Source organism: Nematolebias whitei, chromosome 17 (genome assembly GCF_014905685.2).
Source record: "Nematolebias whitei isolate Nwh7 chromosome 17, NemWhi1, whole genome shotgun sequence".
Lineage (NCBI taxonomy): Eukaryota > Metazoa > Chordata > Actinopteri > Cyprinodontiformes > Rivulidae > Nematolebias > Nematolebias whitei.
In genome coordinates, this window is record NC_056514.1 from 24,731,773 (window position 1) to 24,755,342 (window position 23,570).

At 40.0% G+C, this 23,570-nt stretch overlaps 1 protein-coding gene across 1 annotated transcript in view; it reads left to right on the plus strand.

Annotated features, from left to right (window-relative positions):
* Window positions 1-23,570, plus strand: part of LOC119423958 (liprin-alpha-3) — a 25,789-nt gene that overhangs the window by 798 nt on the left and 1,421 nt on the right. Inside the window, exons 2-29 of the mRNA XM_037691390.1 lie at window positions 3,967-4,068; window positions 4,430-4,594; window positions 6,903-6,977; window positions 7,077-7,136; window positions 7,308-7,436; window positions 7,998-8,090; window positions 8,392-8,444; window positions 11,688-11,781; window positions 11,941-12,075; window positions 12,187-12,270; window positions 12,369-12,500; window positions 12,581-12,643; window positions 13,699-13,778; window positions 14,043-14,229; window positions 14,311-14,504; window positions 14,605-14,848; window positions 14,925-15,064; window positions 15,160-15,308; window positions 15,423-15,519; window positions 15,822-15,903; window positions 16,062-16,262; window positions 16,607-16,669; window positions 17,046-17,072; window positions 19,379-19,554; window positions 19,698-19,795; window positions 19,909-20,084; window positions 20,193-20,261; window positions 20,655-20,817. Coding sequence (XP_037547318.1) covers window positions 3,967-4,068; window positions 4,430-4,594; window positions 6,903-6,977; window positions 7,077-7,136; window positions 7,308-7,436; window positions 7,998-8,090; window positions 8,392-8,444; window positions 11,688-11,781; window positions 11,941-12,075; window positions 12,187-12,270; window positions 12,369-12,500; window positions 12,581-12,643; window positions 13,699-13,778; window positions 14,043-14,229; window positions 14,311-14,504; window positions 14,605-14,848; window positions 14,925-15,064; window positions 15,160-15,308; window positions 15,423-15,519; window positions 15,822-15,903; window positions 16,062-16,262; window positions 16,607-16,669; window positions 17,046-17,072; window positions 19,379-19,554; window positions 19,698-19,795; window positions 19,909-20,084; window positions 20,193-20,261; window positions 20,655-20,817 — 3,331 coding nt within the window. The remainder of the gene's footprint in view (window positions 1-3,966; window positions 4,069-4,429; window positions 4,595-6,902; window positions 6,978-7,076; window positions 7,137-7,307; window positions 7,437-7,997; window positions 8,091-8,391; window positions 8,445-11,687; window positions 11,782-11,940; window positions 12,076-12,186; window positions 12,271-12,368; window positions 12,501-12,580; window positions 12,644-13,698; window positions 13,779-14,042; window positions 14,230-14,310; window positions 14,505-14,604; window positions 14,849-14,924; window positions 15,065-15,159; window positions 15,309-15,422; window positions 15,520-15,821; window positions 15,904-16,061; window positions 16,263-16,606; window positions 16,670-17,045; window positions 17,073-19,378; window positions 19,555-19,697; window positions 19,796-19,908; window positions 20,085-20,192; window positions 20,262-20,654; window positions 20,818-23,570) is intronic.

Here is a 23,570-nt window from a genome sequence, read left to right on the forward strand (position 1 = left end):
ATTATTATTATTATTATTATTATTATTATTATTATTATTATTATTATAGGCAGCACAGTGGCGCAACTAGTAGAGCTGCTGCCTCTCAGCGTGCAGGTCCCTGGTTCAAATCCTTTCTGGGTGGAGTTTGCATGTTCTCTCCGTGCATGCGTGGGTTTTCTCCGGGTGCTCCAGTTTCCTCCCACAGACCAAAACATGCATGTTAGGCTGATTGGTAACTCTAAATTGTCCCTAAGTGTGAGTGAGAGAGTGAATGGTTGTTTATGTGTCCCTGTGATGGACTGGAGACCTGTCCTGGGTGTACCCTGCCCCTCGCACAATGATTGCCGGACATGGGCACCGGCGACCCCCGTGACCAAAAATGGAAGAAGCAGGTAAAAGATAATGGATGGATGGATTATTATTATACGTTTTTGGAATATAATGTCTTTTGCATACTTTGTACTATTTTAGTCATACTGTGCATATGTCCAAAAGTTCGGCTAATTTAGGAAATGGGGGTGCCATGACTAAGGTTTTGTAACTTTTATACATTTCAAAATAGTTGGCTTAATAAGAACTTTCTCATAAAAATACAATGAGATATCTACAAATCCTTGAAAACAATGTTTTAACAAAAAATCTGCTTAAACATTATGCTTTATTTATCGTAAGCTTTATTTTTGTCTTATACTTTTTTAGCTTTTTTCCAGCCTTTAGCTTTGCTTTTAGCTAGTGCTCTAGCTCAAGTCATTGTTCTCTACTATTAATGGATAAATAAATATACTGTCATATACAAAGTAGCTTCAGCTGAATAATCATAACTCAGATTGTTACTATTGGATACAGTATTGGTTTAAAATGTGGTGAGGAGGAAGTAGAGATTATATTTTAGCAGTTGGAAAAGCTTTTCTGGGAGTAATCCTCAGTTATGACTGAGCATATTCAGATTTCTGTCACACGTTCCTCTGTTTTAGCTCTGTGTGAGATAGCTCAGTGTTTTCTGCAGCCTCCGTGCGCTCTGTGTGGATCTGCACAAATGAACCAGCTAAAATTCAGCCAGCCTTTTCATGCAGCCTGCTCTCACTTTTACGTATGAGGGGAATGCAGTTTACTTCAGCTGTAGTCTTTTTTCATTTGTAGCAGACACGATGTGACTGTACGGCCAAGAATCTTTTGTAGGTGCCGCATTTGGGCCATTTGTTACCATGGTAACTCAGAAAAAAGGAGGGGAATCTTCTTGTGAAATAAAGTGTGAAGAAAAAAAATAATGGAGATTTTACTCAAGTTTAGGGACTTTTAACAAAAATACTGGCTTCAACCGCTAATTTCAATCTATGGAGGTCTTTTGAAAAAAATACTTTTTTTTTTATACAAAATGTATGAAAATTGTTTTTCTATACTTGTAACAGGTCTACTTAAGAGATTCACTTAAATTAATATAAAAGCAATGCCCAGAGATCAAGAAAAGAAACAAGTACAAGACAAAGGAAGCTAGCTGAGAATCTGACCTCCATCCAAACAAGAAACAATCCTATAAGGCTAATAGCCAATAAACCTACTGTGTCACCATCTGTATAAATCTCTCTGTAGTTGACTATTCTCCTCCCTTTTAAGTACAAAGTGGTTTCTTGTAATCAAATAGCAGGCTGCCTTTAATGTAAAGACCTGGAATATTTTCATGCATCTTATAAATATTAATCACTTCTAAGGGATTATGATGAAAGTGTTTATAATGAAGACATAAAAGAAGTCACTTGCCATGGATGGTACCAGCGTTGTACAATCATGTATGATGTGTTCTCCTGCTTGTGCTCAGGAGATGCAGTTGTATTCCCACTGCTGCTGTAAATACCCTTTGGATGCCATGTTTTCAGGGTCTCTTTTGTGAATTCCAGTGCCGAGCCATTGTGTAAGTGTGTGATGTAATCCGTCCACGAATGAGAGTTCACAGAGGAGGATGAGCAGGAGAGAGTGGTGGTAGAAACTGTGCCAGTGATTCACCCTATTGTTATGTAGGTTTACATCATGTACAGCCTTCTGATCTCAGGTGTTTCACCAATCATCCCGCTGGAAGCCTCTGGTTGTGTGCATTTTACATCGTTCTTTGTGCATTTGTTTTTTCTTATGATTTTTTTTTCTTCTTTCGGCTGCTCCCTTCTTCAGGGGTCACCACAGCTCACTAACTCGCACAAAGACTTGGTAATTGTTTTTACACCAGACGCCATTCCTGATGCAACCGCAGACCACCGAGCTACCACGCCCTCTGTGTGAAGCAGAGAGCTGCCATCTAACGCACCCGGGGGAGCAGATGGTGGGGGTTAAGGGCCTTGCTCAAGGGCCCAGGGTGGGACAAATGAGGATGGAGGCAGGTGTGGATGGTTCATCTCTCCCACCCACATTTTTTATGTTTTCAGTCGTTTGGAGTTGAACCGGCGACCTTCCGATCGCAACCTTCTCTCACCTCTGCTCCACCACAGTTGATTTTTTTTTTTTAATGAGGCTCTGTGGAAAGGTCATGAACAATCAACGTCTTACATGTAAATAGCTTTTGAATCAACCATAGTTAAGAAATAAAATTAGATTCTGACCAGATTCTTAAGCTTACAGCTAGTTCTTTTACATGGTTGTCAGGTTTAAATCTAATTTATGTGTTTGTTTGTTTGTTTGTTTGTTTGTTTTTTCTGCAAGTGCAGTCAGTAGCAGCAGGAGCTAGCTGTAGCACAGCATTTACCAGACATATCAATATTTCTGGTAGAATAATCTGAGTAATCTGAATTTGACAGTGATTAAATGTTTTTGAAGTAGATTTCACATGAAAAGTCTTTGATACAAGCATTGTTTTAAAATGACAAAAGTCCACTTTGGAAGTGGCCCCCAAAGATTAAGCCATTTGCTCATCAATCCATTCTGAAGTACTAATTGCTAATTTTCCAAACTGAGAGTGTTCAAAAAGTTAGAACAAGTTAGTGGCCGTCTACACTGGAACAGTTTTTGAGAATGTGCAAAAGTTTTTTATTTTTATTTTAATCTATTCGTTGATCCTTGAGACTACACAGAGCCCAAAAAGCTATCTTACAAAAACAGGTTTCAGAATGAAAAGCATTTAAAAACACCATTGCAGCATGTTCATTTCTGCAAAACAAACAATTGCTTCATCCGAAGGACTTCTTCAGGACTTCTTCTTCTACTTATTGGATTCATACCTGGATTAATGAGCATGAACTTTGGTGTTTTGAACCACGTTGGCATGGCTGCCTTTAAAGGAGTTGACAGGGGAGAGAGTGGGCACCGGAGGCCATCTTATCACCAGTTTGTTTTTTTTTTTTACTCTGGGAGTGAGCTGTTTGCAGGATTCAGTTTGGTTTGGTGGGCTCCACAGACTGAATAAGTCCTTCGGATGAAGGACGAAACGTCTCAGCAACAAAAGATACCGTCCAGATGACCTGACTGAACATTGTTGGATTTATACCTGGATTCAACAATGTTCACTCAGGGCATCTCGATGTTTTCTTTTTTGTGCTGAGACGTTTTCCCATCCTTCTGAAGGGCTTCATCAGAGGCCATCTTAGCACCAACATAACTGTTTTGTTTTTTTCCACTTTGAAGTAGGCTGTTGGTGGAGAATCAGTTTTGTTTGGTGTTTCCTCAGACTGTTGAAGCCCTTCGGATGGAGGGTGAAACGTCTCAGCACAAAAAAGAAACTGTCCAAATGACCTGACTGAACAGGGTTGGATTTATACCTGGATTAATGAGCATGAACTTTGGTCAATTATGCCATAGCTCTACAACTAATCTAAGATCACTTCAGAACATCTAAACTATCCATTTAAAGCAGCCGGTCATAGAAGTCAGTCTTCCTGCAACTGGTGTATGTATATTTGTAACCTGTTGTCCATTGCTGTGCAGACAACATTTGGAGCATTAACAACATACACTGAGACGATTTGTTTTCTCGCCCCTGAACGCAGCTTGTGTATTCCACAGGAGTTTGCTGTGTTGACTAAAGAGCTGAACATTTGCCGGGAGCAGCTTCTTGAGCGTGAGGAGGAAATTGCTGAGCTCAAAGCGGAGAGAAACAACACGCGTGTAAGATGTTTAGCGGCCATTTTGCCTATTAACACTGTAGCACAGCCTTCTCATCTCTTTCGCCCTTTATGTTTGTGTGGGTGTGAGATTGTGTCATTAGCTTTTTTCTTTTTCTTCTCTTCATTCCCCTGTTCTGTCTGTTTTTCTTGTCTCTCCTGCCCATTAAGGAGCTCACTCAGTGTTTTCACTTGTTGTTGCTCTCAAATACTATTCTTCTCTCTGTCACCCTCCACACCCGTTCTCTGATTTCTTATTACCTCCTCAACTTTTTTGGCCACATTCTTAAAAAACCACTTGTCTAACCTACCTTACCTTGTCTTTACTTCCCGCTCCTCCTCTCCTGTGATTCAATATCCTTCAGTTATTGCTTGAGCACCTGGAGTGTCTAGTGTCACGCCACGAGCGCAGTCTGAGAATGACTGTGGTCAAGAGACAAGCCCAGTCCCCTGCAGGAGTCTCCAGCGAGGTGGAAGTCCTCAAGGCCCTCAAATCTCTGTTTGAACATCACAAAGCCTTGGATGAGAAGGTGGGTCCAACAAAGGAGCTGTAATTATTATTTTTTGTTTAGCTTCATACTATCATAAATTAGTTTTTAATAAATCTCCAACATTAAATGTCTGCTCTCCACTAACTGTAAAGTCTATTTTGCAACCTTGAAGTAAAGAATTTAAAAAAGTCAGACCATGAAATCTTTATTGACAATGTGTATAACATTTAAAACAGTACACTAAATTTAAATATATTTAAGAAGATTAGCTATCGAGCTTCAGCGTGCTCAGATGTGCTTTCAACTTATTATTATTATTATTATTATTATTATTATTATTATTATTATTATTATTATTATTAGTTTTTGCTTATGGAGCAGTTTGGTCAAATTATTTTTACTTAATATCATTAATAAAACTGCATCTGGTTTACATTTTTGAATCCTAATAATAATAATTTGTATTTTTGTTGTTATCATTATAAATAACACACCTTTTAATAGAATAATTATTTGCTGCTGTGTTACCACATCCCTTTAAAAACTCTTAGTGCATTTAAAGGATGGAATTGTTCCCTTTTGTAGAACAAAACATCACCTTTCAGTTACTGCTTTGCCTGCTCATTTTACATGCATACAGTAGTCCCTCGTTACTTTGCAGTTCGACTTTCACGGACTTGCTCTTTCGTGGTTTTTCAAAGTAAGATTGGGCATGACACACAGTTGGCTGATTAATGGATGAGCCGCCAAAGTGGCATGGCTTTTTTATTTAAAAAATAAATTATTTAAAATTATTTAGCACCTGTGTGCAGCCCACAGGTGCAGGGAGAAGTTCCCTCCTGTAGCCTGTCATGATCTCTGCTCTCTGCCACGCACATATTTCTGCTCCGAGGAGAAGTGGCTTTGTGAAGGATTAACCTTTTGCTGTCCTGCTGCACCAATTTACTTTTGTCTTCCAACTTAAAATTCAAAGTATGTCACATCATAAAATCGTCACAAACACAAAATATAAAAGTGCTGAAAGTAATTTTTAATCATTTTAGAACTTCTATGTTCAGTTGTTTCAGTGTAATTGATCAAGAAGTAAATTTCTGCTCTGTGCTGCATCTGCTGTGTGAAGGGTTAACCCTTTGCTGTCCTGCTGCACTTCTTTTCTCTGCAATTTAAATTTAAATAGGCCCAATGTAATATTTTAAATAAACAATCCATGCTGCATGGATTGTTTATTTAAAATATTACAGTTTTAAATTTAAATTGTTTATTTACACAGAAGGAGGGAGATTGGGAGTGAAACTGGTGATGAGTGAGTGTGATTGCAAGAGAGAAGTGGGCTGGCAGAGAGCGGAGATGATGACATGCTGTAGGTCTCTTTTGTAAATGAGTCCCCAAGGCTCATTGAGATTAACCTGCATAAATAAAGGTTGAATAGAGCATTAAGAGCAGGGCTATTCAACTAAACTGCTCAGGGGGCCACAGTTACTGAAAGCCAAGAGCTCAGGGGCTGGACATCCAGCAGTTATTGTCATTAAATAAGTTTGTTTTATGGTTTAAAATCTAGTTTTATTTAAAATGAACCCATTGGTGGGCCAAACTGAGTTCATCTGTGGACATGATTTGGCCCCTGGGCCACCAGTTGAATAGCCCTGATTTAGAGTTTAGAAGCATATTGCAAGAGAGTGGGCAGGGTTTATAAACCCAGATATAAACGAGGGACTACTGTACATCTGTTTTTTATGGGACTGATAAAATGTCATACATGCAGTATATGTATATCAGTCTCCTCACCATCACAGACATCTACACCTCCAGATGCAGGAAGAAAGCCACCTGCATCATGAAGAACCTCACTCACCCAGCACACACACCTTTTGCCCCGCTCCCCTCAGAAAGGAGGTTGAGGAGCATTAAGTGTAGAGCCACTAGACTGAGGAACAGCTTCTACCCTTAGGCTGTTTGACTCATGAATCTAACCAGAATAATCACTGTGAACAAAAAATCACATCATGTTGCTGCTGATCTGTTTCAATGTTGGTGTGTTCATGCATGCTCATCTGCTCACACGGACTTGTGTTCAGGTTTGTGCTGATGTTCGACGTGATGCTTTTATGCTATTAGTGCTTAGTGTATATTTAGTTGATGTTTTTCTTAGTTAATACCTTGGATGTTATCATTGTTTTTCTTTTACATGTTATTGTTGGATGTAACTGGGACCCTGTGTACATAATTTCGCTCCACCACATGTACCACATGAGGTGCGAATGACAATAAAGAATCTCTGACTCTGATATGGGCATGCTCCATTTTGACAAATTCACTGCCACTCACTATCATTTGCTTCAATCGACAGGTCCGAGAGAGGCTCCGTGTGGCCCTCGAGAGGGTGTCCATGTTGGAAGATCAACTTGCAGCATCTTCTCAAGAGGTAATCTTTGTTACAAACAAATACCTGCATCTCAACAAGCTTTGCACAAAAAAAAACAAACAAACATTTATTTAACCGCTTTTGTCTCCCTTTTTTCAGGTAATCTCTTTAAGAGACCAAATTAAAAGACGTCAACAAGGGGTGGACAGCGGGAAAGATGTAAGGGAGGGTTTTCTGCATGTTGGCTCCAGTTGTTTTTGTGCTTTTGTTAGAAAAGTAAAAATTGGGTACCATTGTGTGCTTTTAACTCCTCTAAAGCATCAAAACTGATTTTCACTCATTACATTTTCTTTACTACTCATCTTTTTGCTTTATTACCGATCATTCCAGCGGCTACCCAATGGTCCATCAGTTGGCCTGGAAGATGGGGAGCTGGAAAGACAGCGAGAAGGAGAGATAGAGCGACAGAGAGCTGAACTCTCCCAGCTGAGGGAGAGGCTGGCTCTCATGTGCCGGCAGGTGAGTGATGTTATGCATCTCTCATGGTGAGCACATATGAATTCCAGAATGGGGATTAAATTATAAGAGCAACGAGGGTTTTTCAGCACTAGAGTCTGTGTTTGCTTTCAGGGTTTAAGTGAGAAATCATGGCTGAAATCTTTTAGTTAATCACCTATGAATAACATTACACAATATAATAACGAAAGTCTAAAACAAACAAAAATAAAAGACCATAATGAATTTTAGGCAATAAGATGCCTTTAAATCTACTGTGACCAGCTGTGTGCAGCAGCATAGATTGTTGCAATCACTAATTAGAACAACAGTTTTTGTCCTTTTTAGTGTCTGCAGAAAACAAAGAACTGAGGGGACAACAAAAATGTAGATGCAGTTATTTTGCATGTGAAATGTGTCTTAAGTCACGATGTAACACCATCACCATCACTGTTGTTTAAAAGTCTCACTTTGACCAGACGTATAATCAATCACTGCTGTTCTCATATAGACCCATGGCAGGTAATGGTGGTTTTAAAGGTTTTAATCTTTGTCATTTCATGTGGCTTTGTGGTGTCACATCAGGTCGGAGAAATAGAGGAACAGCTTGCTGCCGCCAGGAGGGAGGTGACGAAGACCGAGGAGGCCAATCAGAAGCTCCAAAGGGAAGTGAAAGAGGTCTGTTGGTCCAGTCGGTCTCTTCTTGGCCAAAAATGCTGAGCTATCTCAGCACCTGGGGTTTCAAGAGTATATTCAAACACTCTGTGGGCTCATGCACTTTTTTTTCTGATTTCTTTTGCATGATCACTTCAACACTGCAACATTATAACAACTACACAAGCAGCAGGCTATTTACACAACCTCGCTGCTCTTGTTAAATTACACACACACCCCTTCGTCATTTTTCAAAACTACATATAAAACTTTACATTTAATTGGATATAATTATGTTTCATGGTCTACTGTTGCTTCTTTTCAGGCTCTTTGCCAAAGGGAAGACATGGAAGAAAGAATTACAACACTAGAACGAAGGTAATCTTTTTATTTTGTCCATCTATTTCAATCCAGAGGAGTCCTTAATTTCCTGGACCAAAGTTGGATACGTTTAGCTGTAATGTACACAGATGCCTTTAGACCTCTTTACAGTTTGGTGACTACACAATAAAAAGCCTGATTATAGCTCATTTAGCCATGCACACACCAAATCTGAATTTAGTTGTTTATGTTCATAGCTACATAATTAATTAAATAGTTATAAAATAGAGTTTTCAGCTTATTTAATAATGTCCTGCTCAAATAAAAACCAAAAATAACAATTTTTATGTGACCATACAATACTTGTTTTGCACTACTACACAAAATAAATCCAAAATCTGTCATCAGCAGGGGATTTTCCCTGTGAATGTGAAGCACATTGTTGTTTTAAAAGGGCCAGGTCAACTGTCTTTATGTTTTACACAAAAAAAAAAATACATTTAAAAAATCATAGAGTTTTATCCTTTCTGCTGAGTTAAAGTGAGCTTTAACAGTTCTGTGATGACCCAATTAAATGAGAAGATGGCTGCTTAAACTATGTCTGTAAGTTTTTATGTTTTATACAAAGATGTTAAACTATGACAGAAGGAAATTAAGTTTATTTTATTTTATTATTGCCTATTTATTTGGGGAAAGTCCATAAAACAACTATGCATAAAAATATAATGCTACTGTTGTCCTGTATGCATTTTACAGATCCAGTTCCTGATTAGTTTAATTAAAATAACATAAAAACGTAACCTCTATAGCTTTTGACACTTTAAAAATAAACAGAACTGTTCTAAACAAATACTAAAGAGGATAAGTGTCTACTTTTCATTCAACCTTTCATTCAACCTTTATTTAGACAGGTAAATCCCATCCCTACTGTTTAAACCTATTGAGGGAATTTAAAAAAAAATGGATTTCACAAAATTTATAATCGCAAATGATTTTTGCCATTTACAATATATTGATAAATCCTGCAAATACAACCAGTCATGTCATTCAACCCACTCGAGGTGGCCACCTCAGCTAATTGACCGAAAATCTTTTTTTTTGGTTACAAATATTGAGCTAAAATTGGATCTGGTAATGACTGAGGGTCACCCCAAACAAATATTCAGTGGTGGACAAGTACTCAACTCTAGTACTTAAGTAAAAGTATTGATACTCATGGTCAAATCTACAGTACATTGCTGTGTTGTTTTGAGTGATTTTATAGAACATTGTAACTCTCTGAAACCACCTGATGATGTATTGACGTAGAACCACTCTAACACCACATGCCTTAATAAGACCTGTAAACTACAAATAATATCTTCCCTGCATTTTACATGTTTGTGGAAAGTCGTGGAAATCCTAACAGACAATGCACATTTAGTCTTTTCCTCAGCTTCAGTATTCATGTACCACATTGTTTGTGTGTAAAAGTACATATATTGACAGCAACAACTTAACACAGGAGAGGAAACAGCAACACTGATAACTGAAAGTTCTGCCTAGCTGTCACGATAACAAATTGTGTTGTGTGATTAATTGTCTCAGAAATTATTGCGATAAACGATAACATTGTTTGAAATTTGGCCTTTTTTTTTTTCATTTGAGCCACGAGAACTCATTTTCAAGAGAGACCTGTTTAGGGAGCAGATGGGGGTTAAGGGCCTTGCTCATGGCCCCAAAGTGGGACGAATGAGGGTGGGGGCAGGTGTGAGTGCTTCACCTACCCCACCCACATTTTTGATGTTGTCGGTACCAGGGCTTGAACCGGCTATCTTCCGATCACAGGCCCACCTTCTCTAACCTCTGTGCAACCACTCCCCTACAAAACAATAATTAGTTAATAATTATAGTTATAATTAATTCAATAATTAGTAATGTCAAATTTAAGAAGAAATGTTGTTTAACTTTTGAGTGTATTACCTTTTTTTGACCACTAGATAGAAGTATAAGACTGTTTGAACAGAAGGATGGACAGTGAGGGAGAGAGCAGCGCGTCTTTTTAAGAAAAAGGAGTTAAAATGGATTTTAAATAAAAAATAGAAAGGGAGGGGTCAGTGAAGAGCACCAAAGTTGAGCCTTTTGTCATCCAATGTCTTCGGTAGAAAGAGAGAGACACACAAAAAAAAAACCAGATAAAGCCGATAAATGAAAATGAGGTTGATAATTTTAATTTATCATGCGATTAATTGATTTATTGTTTTTCATTTATCATGCGATTAATTGATTTATTGTTTATCGCAAAAGGCCTAGTTCTGCCATACTTAACATAGAAGCATACAAAGCAATGACTGTTCTGCACACATGAATCTAGCATGATACCTGAATCAACAACTGGCCAACTGCATTTCAGGAAAGAGAAACAGCCACAGAGGATTACAACGCTGAGCCAAAAGGAACAAGTAACAAGAAGCTTCCTAGAAATGTAGTTGAGTCGAAAGTATAATATTTGTCTGAAATGTAGTGGAGTGAAAGGCACAAGTCCCCCAAACCACAAATATTCAAGTAAAGTAAAGATACTCAGAAAATTTATTTAAGTACAGGACTCAAGTAAATGGACTTTGTTACTGTCCACTACTGCAAATACTCCAATCACACCTAGAATATGCAGTGTCTTCATTTAACATTTTGGCATGCATTCGTTTTAGTTTTTAATTTCACGTTTCCTTTCTGGCACACCATTGTCAGAAAATGCTGCAAATAAAAAAATGTGTTTAGCGAGTCACTGCTAGGCACCTGGATGACCCGGTGTACTGAGTAGGGAGTCTGTTGGTACACTGAATGAGTCTCCATTAGACATATTGACAATGCAAGTTCATATACAACCAAAGTAACTGGTTGACAAACATGCCATATTTTGTGCATTTACCATTGACTTGCTTTTCTGCTAGGTCAGACAGTGGGTCTGAGTGTCATATGAAAAAACAAAGACAGATAACATTTAATACGGTTGAGTTTCTCGTTGTTGAGCTTCCCTGGTTTTGCCAAGTCAGAGGAGAAAAGGAAAATCATCACAGAGTGAGATGAATGAATTCATAGATCCTCTGAATAGCTGCATGAATTAAATATTTAAGGCATTTTGTGTGGGGTGGAGGGAGAGTACGGGAGAGTACATATAAAATTCAAGCATTTTTTTTGGAAAATGACATTTGTAAAGATAGGCCATTTTGTTCAAAGATGGTAATAAGGTGACAAGTCTCTTTTAGATGTATCATTTAAAAAGCATCTAATTTTAAAATAAATGGTTCATGTTCTGTGTAGGTATCTCAGCGCCCAGCGGGAGGCGACCTCTCTCCACGACATCAAAGACAAGCTGGAAAATGAGCTGGCTAGCAAGGAGTCCCTGTACAGACAAGTAAAGTTTGTCTCAAATACTCCAGTACACATCTGCGCTTGTAATAAAATTGTTCGCTCTTGCAGTGTTTGCAATCAAACAATGAAAGCATTTAAAGTCTTCAGGGCCCCGCTGCAAGCCTCAGAGCTCATATATAGGTGTTTGCTGTTTTATGCCCAGAGTGAAGAAAAGAACAGGCAACTGCAGGAGCGTTTGGATGAGGCCAAGCAGAAGCTCCAGCAGACGCTGCAAAGAGCAGAGACTTTGCCTGAAATCGAGGCCCAGCTTGCTCAGCGAGTGGCTGCTCTTAACAAGGTATCGTGAGGAATTATTTTCTCATATGAGTGCAGTTGGCATGTTATCCGTTATTTTAGACCATTTTACATCAAAAACTGTTTTTAACAACCTCAAGTTTTCTGTTATTAGGCAGAAGAGCGCCACGGAAACTTTGAGGAGCGACTACGGCAAATGGAGGCCCAACTTGAGGAGAAGAATCAAGAGCTTCAAAGGGTAACGCCATCTATTTTTCAGCTTGTCTCAAACTGAAGCAGAAAGCAAGCTGTAGGGTTGTGTGTTCTTTATGATGAGCTCCTGTCTCTCGGTTTCAGGCGAGGCAGAGGGAGAAGATGAATGATGAACACAACAAACGCCTCTCGGATACAGTGGACAAGCTTCTGTCTGAGTCCAACGAGAGACTTCAGCTCCACCTCAAAGAGAGGATGGCAGCTCTAGAAGAAAAGGTGGAAAACTCCACTTCATCCAACTAAGTTTGTGTAAAATCGATAAATTCTGACAACTTTTTTTATGTTTGCTCTTACAGAATGCTCTTTCAGAGGAGCTGTCCAACATGAAGAAAATCCAAGATGATCTCATTGCTAATAAGGTAATATCTTCTTCAACTGAGCTCTCGCCATTTAAAATGTTAAGTTTTGTTTAAATTATTTTATTTTAGTTTTATTTATTTGTAAGTTTTCATTTTAAGTTTTTAGCTTCTCTCCACTGACTCCATATTCAGAAATGAATTCAAAATCTTACTTCTAACCTACAAAGCGCTCAACAACCTAGTTCCATCTTATATTTGAGATTTTATTGTTCCATATTTTCCTAACGGAGTACTTCACTCTCAGACTGCAGGCTTACTCATGGTTCCTAGAGTTTCCAAAAGCAGAATGGGAGAAAGATCTTTCAGTTATCAGGCTCCTCTCTTGTGGAACCAACGTCCAGTTTCTGTCCGTGAGGCTGACACACTGTCCAGTTTTAAGACTGGACTTAAGACTTTTCTTTTTGATAAATCCTATAGTTAGGGTTGGCTTGTTATGCTGCCATAGGTTTAGACTACTGGACTACTACTTAAATTAATTGCAAAAATTGAATAGTTTTCATTTGATACTATTTCTATCTTAACATGTGATTCTTGACCTGCCATTGTGTATCTGTTCCTCTCAAACCCATCTGGTTGAAGCAGATGCTGCTTGTCCTGAGCCTGGTTCTTCTAAAGGTTTCTTCCTCATGAGGGAGTTTTTCCTTTCCACTGTTGACTTCATGCTTGTTCAGGATGAGAGTCTGCGATGAAGTTAAACTCAAAGCAGTCTGCTCTAGAGATGCACCGATCCGATACCAATATCGGTATCGGTCCCGATATCGCAAAAACGTCTGGATTGGATATCGGTGACAATGTGACCGATCCATGACTGGGCAGATCTATTCACTCTAACTCTATGCTTTGTGCTCTGAGTGGCGTCACACTCTAGCGTACTCACTGAACAAATTAAAGTTGTGTTGTTTTTACGTTTGACCAAGCTTGTGAAGTTCTTGGTGTGTTTAAGTGTGCTGTTATGGCGCAGAGTTTTCAATAAATTTGTAATTCAGTACATTCATGTCTGCGTTTAAAAAAAACAAACGTTTTAAGTTAATTATCATTTTTCATGTGTGTTATAGGAGCAGCTACTTGCTGAGCTGGAACGAGTCCAACTGGAGCTGGACCAGCTGAGAGGCAGGCCTGGATCTTCCTATTCCAGGTTAGCCAAAATTATTTTTTATGGAGATGTTCTAATGTAGCGCTCTACTATTTATGAAAATCCAAGGGATTAACATTCCCTGCGCTGTATTTGAACTTTAGTTTACCAATACTTGTCTTTTTTGTGCACTAATACCCAAATTCTTCCTATGATCCAAAAACTAATGCAAATATTTGTTTTCAGGTAAAGCATGACTTTGCACCTTGCCCAGAAAACAACAGTGCTGTTCATTTCATGTAGTGTGTGACATGACTCTCATTGTAGGACGGGCAGTGTGAGCTCCCTTCCCTCCACACTTTTTCGGAGATCTCTTCCGGGGAGCTCCTCGGAGCTGCGGTACCCTCAGGGCAGTGGCTCACTCCCAGCAGGCTACAGCACCTCCTCCAGTGCCGTGGTGGTCAGGCGGGTACACCGCGGCCGCTGGGGACCTCCTAGAGACGACAGCAACAAGGTTTTTATCCCATATTGATAAAATGCTACTAATTAAAAATGTATCTTTAAAATATATTATGGATTTTTTTTCTCTTCTCAGTATGGTGAGTGGGACAGTGGTACCATACTAGGTCCCGGGTTTGAGGGTGGTGTAGAGGGAGGTTGCTCTGATGATGAGGAGGACAGGGAGACTCTGTTTGGATCTGAGCTGCTCTCTCCCAGTGGACAGACAGATGTTCAGACTTTGGCCATCATGCTTCAGGAGCAGCTGGAGGCCATCAATAAGGAGATTAAGTAAGCATGAGCGTTTGGATGACATTAAAATGAGATACTAATCCAGACAACAATTATTTTAACAATGTTGGACTTATGAAGACATCTTCTGTCCTCTAAGGCTGATTCAGGAGGAGAAGGAGAGCACAGAGCTGAAGGCAGAAGAGATTGAGAGTCGGGTCAGCAGCGTGGCCTTTGACGCCTCATCTCTTCCACCATCCTCGTTGGGAGGGCGAGACAGTGCTGGAAGAGGCTACATGACTCCCTCCATCACATCCTCCACACTTGCGTCTCCTTCGCCTCCTAGTTCAGGACATTCCACCCCCCGCCTGCCACATTCACCTGCTAGGGAGACGGATAGACAGGTGAAGTGTCAGCTGATTAATGATGTCAATCTGAGGTGCACCATGCAAATCTGGAATATTTTTTTTTACCATGCAGAACAGCAAAGAGGGTGAAGAATGCAAAGCACTTGCCCTCATCGACTCAACTCCTCCACCTGTTCCTCGAGCCCTTCGATTGGACCGAATGACTCACACTCACCCGGGCGCGGGTCTTGATGACCACCGTGAATTCCGCAGGTACAAAAATATATCCCTGGATACCATTTATAAATCAGCCCTAAAAACACTTTGTGTGCTAAATGTAGTGATGTTTCCTCCTCCTTTTTGTCCAGTCTTTCTACTGATGGCTCCACCACTGCTAGCCAGGATTCCCTTCACAAAGCCAGCAAAAAGAAAAGCATCAAGTCCTCGATCGGTCGTCTCTTTGGCAAAAAGGAAAAGGGAAGAATCGGTGCACCCGGGCGTGAATCGGCCTCACTGGGTTTGTGGACTGACTGGAAACAATTTACTGTAACTGCTGCTAAACATGTCCCTGTTGTTAAAGTAAAACATTAATTTAAGGATGATCAATAATGTTTAATTTTTATCTCAACAGCCTCCACTCCGTCTGATGACCTTGGTTCAGCTGACCCATTAGGCTTGGCAAAACTCGGGACTGGAACGGTGGAAAAAGATCGCCGCAGCAAGAAGAAGTGAGACCAGGCATCTTTCCACACACTTCTCATGTTATAAAGAGATCTTTGGAATCTCCGAAATGACAGCAGATTTATAATTCACACTGCCACGTGACACAAACCAGGCTTGCGCTGGAGCATTTTATTCCAGCCACAGTATTAAGTTAAAAAAAACAAATGCCATTGTTGTGTCTTGAGTCACAAATGTGGTATTTAATATCTTATGCCTCGGTGTTACGTTCTATTTATAAAGTGAGATGTTGGTAAGGTGAGATATAAAGGTATTAATCTCTGTCAAACTTTTCCACTTTCCTTGCCAGGCATGACTTGTTGGAGGATGCTTGTCGTCAGGGTCTTCCTTTCGCCTCATGGGATGGTCCCACTGTTGTAACATGGCTTGAGGTACATATATGCACAATACTGATGCCCTAATTCTCAGAGAAATCAGATTTTTTAGTAATAAGTCAAGACTACAACATCAATCACCTTTTGTCACCTGATCGTATAAAGTATAAGTTTGTCCACAAATCGTGCACCCTATCTCCTCTCTGTTTACCCAGCTGTGGGTCGGGATGCCTGCATGGTATGTGGCAGCATGCCGTGCCAACGTGAAGAGCGGTGCCATCATGGCCAACCTGTCGGACACAGAGATCCAAAGAGAGATCGGTATCAGTAACCCTCTGCACAGGCTCAAACTTCGTCTGGCCATACAGGAAATGGTGTCCCTCACCAGTCCGTCGGCACCTGCGAGCACTCGCTCTGTAAGGCTCAAAGATAAAAGTGTTTTGCTCTATTGATTAGCATATATCTTAGATCTTTTAGCGTACCATTTGGCATTCGTTTAGCGTATATACGTTTATATCTTAGATCCTTATTTACTGTTTCTTTTTACACTTTATATTTGTGTTGCTGTTGGATGTAACAGGGACCCTGTGTACACAATTTCATTCCAGCTTATGTACCACATGTGATAGAATGACAATAAAGAACCTTGACCTTGACCTTGAGAAAAGCATGAAAACAACCCTGATGTGCTGTTAAATGAACAAGTCTGTACTTTTTTGACAGGGAAGAGGACTGATTTTTTGTTTTTTTATCTTTACAGTCAACGAGTAATATTTGGATGACCCATGCTGAGATGGAGTCCCTTGCTGCTGCCACCAAACCAGTAATTATTACATTTCATTGCAAATCTAGAAGGAACCTAAAATTTTGTCATTTTAATTTGGTTTAGTGTTCTTTCTTTTACATTATATAATTATGTTTTATTTTTCTTTTGTCTCTGATTAGGCATGTTTGTCTTCGACTTTCCTTTGCTATTTACTAAAAATCTATTTTGATGTACTGTTTCCCCCCCCCCCCACTAATTTTCACTCACTAACAAAGCTTTTGCCTCCTTCTGCCCTTTCTCTCCTCTTGATTCTGTCCTGGCACTGATTCATTATAACACACATGTGCACACACAAACACACTCTTCCCTGGTGACTTTGCCCTCCCCTTCACTCTTTCTGTTTTCCCTTTACTTTCTCTAACCGAACCAAAAGGAGCAGAAGGAGTTCAGCTGGGATCAGGTGAGAAGAGAAGAATGAAGATTGTTGCACACTTAGAAACTGATTTAAATAAAGTTCATCAAACCTGTTTTTAAACAATAGTTTTAAAATTAACAACTCAGTCTCAAGATAGCTCTTCCATATAAACCTCAACACATTTGCATGACACCTTTAGTTTTATTTATTGCTGCTTTTTCACTCGAGCAGCATCCACGTTCTTACCTTAAATGTATGCTGAGTGTAAATGGTGTCTTGACACTGCTGGATGTGTCAGTCTGCTGAGAGCTGAGTAAACTTTTGACTGATTAGACGTACAGAATGAGCAGCTTCAGCACCATCAACATGATGTACAAGATCTATGCTCAACATAGTAACACACACGTTGTTCAGTTCAGCAAACAGTGTCTTGTAAAAGTCTAGAAGTTTAATATTAGCTAGTGAAGATGTTATTTTATACCAGTATGTCTTTTTTATAAGAAAGGGTTGTTTTAAAAGCCTAAAAAAATGATACAAAGCTGTTGTTAGAGTAGCATCGAGCTAGACTGGAGGAAGACTCTTTTCTTCATAGTTTGTGCTCTGTGACTGATGTCACTGCTGGTAATGACAATTACCAGTATTTGATAAAGCATCACTTCAAAAGTGGCCAGAATATTTCTTTAACTCAGATGGAACCAGTCGCCCCCTGGTGGTAGTTTGAAACAGTGCATATTTATAACATTTTCCACTTTTTATTTACTTTTTTAAAGCTACCCTTTTTTAGTTAAAGTTTTTATTTAAAACAAACACACAGTGAAACTATGTTTTGTGTGTTATAACCTGCAACTATAATCAATTAATTTTAAGTTCACAGATAAAAGAGTATACAAGCAGTGGTGGCCCGTCCATTGGGGTCAAGCCCCACCTAATAAAATCATTCACCCCAAAATGTAGTTACTTGTAATCAATAATGTAAATTAATTTTTTTACTGAGCTTGCGGTGTATTGTTTTGTTCTGTATGTTTTTTCAACTATATTGACAATTTTAAGTGGAATTTTAAATGATTTTTAGTGATAAATCTTCTGTCTTTTACTTACCGTATTTTCCGGACTATAAGTCGCTCTGTGTTTTTTTCATAATTTGGTCAGTCCTGCAATGTACAGTCTGAAGCCGCTTATAGTTTTTTTTTTCCCTATCCATGACACAATTTTTGATTGACACATTAAATGTTCTTTCTTGATGACACGAACCAAACCGAACATGAACATGAACCGCTCTGGCTGCGGAGGAACGCTACAGCATCTACATCGTCTCCCTCCCCCGCCCGCCTGCACCTCGCCGCTTCCCGGGGCTGCAGACCACACGCATCACTTCCTCCTCGCTCCGGCGGCGGAGGGATGGGGCCCTCTCGCCCCCGCCACAGCTGGTGACCGAGATGGACTGTTCTCAGCGCGCTGTGATCACGCCACACTGCCCAGGCGAAATGAAGCTGTTTTGACCAATAAAGTGCATTAATTAAGGAAAAGTTAAACAGAGACACACCTTTGCTATAATGTTGAGCAAACAAATAATTGTTTTTAGGTGTTACGCTTGTTAAATTTCGAAGAGCTGCAACAGCGAGTCCTCTCGTGCGTGCTCCCGTGGCTGCCAATCGATTTTTGACACAACACCGTCCCACGTTTCCCAGGGGTCAGTGGTGACGTATTATAAATGCGACTTATATATTTTTCCTCTTCATGAGGCATTTTTTGACTGATGTGACCTTTAATCTGGAGTGACGTATAGTGTGGAAGATATGATATTTACCGTTGTGGGGCAGTATGGTTCAACAAAAAACTTTCATCAAGCGAATCTGATTGTGCGACTAGTGATCTGAACAGGCAGGTCCAATAGTGTTTCATTTGGGGCATCTTATGTTCTGCCCTGTGGACTCATTCAACTAGTTTTAATGCATTAATACGACTTCAATAGACCTGACATGAGCTCAAACCCAGGACCAGACACAACCTTGACCTGTGGGAGGGAGAAAAAAGGCAAAAACTTTGTAGATGTACACACAAAAAACAACAATATATTTAATATTAGGCAACAAATATCCTTGTTTTTCACAGAAAATGTTATGCAATTTGCAAAGGTTTATGTGGTTGGCGATTCAGGAAATTAATGTCCGCCCCATGGGAGCTGCCACTGCGTACAAGTTTGATTTTTAAGAGTTAATCCCACTTAAATCAAACAAATTAATGGGTTTATCTTTAGATCCTTCCAACTCATCTTTAACTAATTCTTGACAATAAATGTATCTTGTTTCTTTTAGATATTTATAATTTGTCTGTATCTTATCCTCTTGCAGATTCTGGCCTATGGAGATATGAACCATGAGTGGGTGGGAAATGAATGGCTGCCCAGTCTGGGTCTTCCTCAGTATCGCTCCTACTTCATGGAATCACTGGTGGATGCCCGAATGCTCGATCACCTCACCAAGAAAGAGCTGAGGGGCCAGCTGAAGATGGTGGACAGTTTCCACAGGTGCACATCCATCCACCTTTTCAGATCAAGTAGCATCTCAGTGTTTCGGCATCATATTTGCATCCCCAATTCTTTGAATGGAATTTTTTTAAGATCAGTTGTGAAAACAATAATAAGCTAATGTGAGTGTATTCCTCAAACAGGGTGAGTCTTCATTATGGTATCATGTGCCTGAAGCGCTTGAACTACGACAGGAAAGAGCTGGAGAGGAGGCGGGAGGAGAGTCAGCATCAGAACCAAGGTGAGTTCTGTGGATAATACATCAATCTTTCCATCAGAAATAATCCCAGACCAGTTCCTTTTTCTTCTTACTCTGCTGATGAAATGAGCTTCTCGTTGTGCTCCTCTCCTCAGATGTGATGGTTTGGTCTAATGAGCGAGTGATGTGTTGGGTGCAGTCAATCGGCCTGAAAGAGTTTGCAGACAACCTTTTAGAAAGCGCGGTCCATGGGGCCCTCTTGGCACTAGACGACACTTTTGACTACACTGACTTGGCCCTCCTTCTTCAGATACCAAACCAGAACACACAGGTACTCCAAATTTCTGAAAAAGTTCCCATCTTCAACTCCAAACTCACTTATTTTTTGTCTCGTTGTGTCTGCTGAGGCCATATCTAACTCCAGTTTGACTTCTTGCAGGCGAGGCAGCTCCTGGAGAAGGAGTATAATGCGCTCATCTCCATGGGAACAGAAAGGAGGCCTGATGAGGTATGACAAAGCCACCTGTCAGTGCGTAATTACTCCAGATAATCTTTGCGGCTTAAAGATGGAAGGTTGAGAACCAGCCTGACTGAGACCGTTTTACTGAAAAACAAGACTTTGATGCATATTTGTCAGATTTTTCCTTTTGTTAATGGTGTCTTAGACTCTTTTTATTCTGGCAGCCTCTTTGGCATTTGTCACTACTGGCAAACTCTTGGCATGGTGAAATGACTCAGCTGTGTTTACATGGGTGCTAATTGCCTAGTTACAGCATGTATAACTAAGCGGTGTAATATTGCTGCTTTGTCTAATACTAGTTTATCAACAGTGACTAATAGATAGCCTGTGCTGTGAATGTCGTTGGGTCTAATCACCAACATTATTTAATTTACGCTGCAGGATGGCACAAAACCATTCACACGGTCACCATCTTGGAGGAAGATGTTCCGGGAGAAGGACCTCCGTGGCGTGACCTCTGATTCCTCAGAAACATTACCTGCCAATTTCCGTGCCTCCGCCATCTCGACCCCCTCTGTCACCCTGAGAAAAGTCCAGAGTGAAGGTGAGGAGTCGCAGTTTTAGACAAGATACTAAATTGTGGTCTCCTGCTACAGAAGCACCAGTCTATATGTCAACGTGAGTCACAAAATGTTAATGGTAATCAATACCAAAGCCACATATACATAAACCAGTGTCTATTTTTATCAACAAACCATGAAAAATTTAAACTAAATTCAGGCTAAATTAATTTCTGAACTTCTGACTTTCAACTACTTGTGTACTACTAAAAAACAAATCCACTCTGAACTGGGCTTCAGTTGATTTGTGTATCAAATGGCATAATTTATTATTACAGGTGTAATTTAATAAGATGCCGATTGGATGAAAAGAGCTCTTGGACCGGATATGGCCCAGACCATGATCATTGGTCATACAGTAGTCCCTCGATTATCGTGGAGGTTACTTTCGACACCCCACACCCCACAATAGGTGAAAAACCGCGAAGTAGGATCACTATATTTATTTTAGTATGTATCTATATTTTGAGGCTTTATAAACCCATCCCACACTCCTGCAATGTTCTAAACTCTTAAACCTATGTCATTTTAACAACATACATATATGTACTGCTACTGCTAAATTTTATATGGGAACTCACCAGCCTTGGTCTGGTCTGGTTCTGATCGGCTGTCTGCAGCCGTTGAGCACCAGACATTTTTGGAGAGAGCCAAACCTTTGGAGAGCCAGCACAAAACCACACAATGGTCCAGATCGAGTCCAAATAATCCAGAGGGATCCAGATGAAAAAAGTCTGGGTGAGCTCTGGAGAAGACGTTGGACCTCCAAACAACTCCTCCCCACTTGAGAGGCTTCATGGGCCGGCAAGCAGCACTCAGATTTTCCAATGTGGCTGGAAGTAGTCCTGGTCCAATTGCTGGTCAATTCCGTACGCCTCTCTGCATTCACTGAACGACTAAGTCACTATAAATAAGGACCAAACTTTTTAGTTGAGTTCGGCTCAGATCAAAACTTTCCCTCCATTTTGGCAGAAAACAGTGGCCCGAAGCACTGTTGCCTTCTGGGTACTGTAGTCCTTTAACTGGCCTGACAGCATAAGCTTATTGAAAGAAAACTATAGAATGGTGTCACCTGTCCAAAGTTTGTTTTCATTAACTTTTCATCCCATTCTGTCCCAATCACATGTGTAATATTAAAGTTGACAACTGTTGAAAAAACGCGAAAGCACAAGTCCACGAAAGTCGAACCGTGAAGTAGCGAGGGACTACAAATATGTTTACATCTCCTCTTCAAGCTATATTTTTTAAATAATTTTATTTGCTCTCTGAATCATGAAGTGGAATTTTATAATAAACTTTAGGTTTGTTTTGATACACAGTAATACATTTTAACGACAATAAAATGCAATTGGCAAAGATGAAGAGACTCTGAAAGCAGGGATGCTAATCCTCCTTGGAAGTTATATTTTCATCTGTTAAAATTATATATAACATAAGCTTTTTAAAACAACTCCAAAGCTAAGAAAAAAGAGAAAGAGAACTGATCGACCTTTTATATCATTATCACAAGGACTATGAATAAAGGAATCCATGATGTTTAAACTGAGGAATTATAAAGAAGGAACTGGATTTTTTCTGAGATGGATGTTATTGGTTTCAGGCAGAACAAAACTTTCTAAGGTTTCCTGTTTTCAATGCTTTTATTTATCATTGCTAACCTGCTTTTAAAAATAGATTTAATTTAAAATTACATTATTAGTACTGCCCCCTGCTGTTTCATGGAATAACAGCAGTTTTACAATTTTGCTTCTACCTATTAGGCCTTGTTCAAACAGATTCCATCTATCCATCTTTTACCCATGTCTTCCTTTTGGGGTAACTGGGGTCAATGGTGCCCATATCAGCAGTCACTGTGCGAGAGGCGAGCGGACACCCAGGATAGGTGTCCAGCCAATCACAGGGACACATAGAGACCAGTGGCAGCTGGTGGAGTTTTCTCCGGGGGGGGCTATAACTTCAAAATAGACATAAACACACACACACACACACACACACACACACATATACATATATATATATATATATATATATATTCTAGAATTGTGCCGCTCAAGGTGGCTGCATGTTGGAGCAGCTCTCTTACTTTAATTCTGAGATTTTGCTTTTGGAAACTTTAATTCCTGTTTTTCTGGTTGTAACTCACATTTTTTGGGTGATTGTTTCCTCTGGTATCGGACGCTGTGCAGCTGGAAGGATTTTTACTGAAACTTTTTTAGTTTTGGACATTTGCTATAATGCGTATCCATGGCAGCAAGGCAGTTGTCTACAACCAACAGCAGCTGATTAACATCTCAAAAGTTCAAGTAATATCTCAACTACAGCCACAAATCTCAAATGAGTTGAAGGATGTTCTGTGGATGCATTCTCATCTACCTGCCAGCTGTGCTCGAGTGCCTGACCACTGAGAATCCTGCAACTAGCAGGAAACACGGATCATGACAGTGGAAGGACAGGATCATCCCTCGACACCTACAGTTGGCTGTCTGCAGCTATGAGGAGCTCGGCAGACTGCTGGGAAGAGTGGCCATCGCTCTGGAAGGAGTTCTGCCCAGCTTTCGGGCGGTCCTACAGCCCGGGGGAATGGAGAGAGGCCAGCTGAGTCTGGATGGACGGATCGGACAGCATCTGCAGCCAGTTTCTTAGGATCCACTGTGGGACAGACCTTTACAAAAGATCCTTCCTGTCTACAGCCATCAGCATCTATAACATCTCTTAATGAAAAGAGGATAACGAGTTA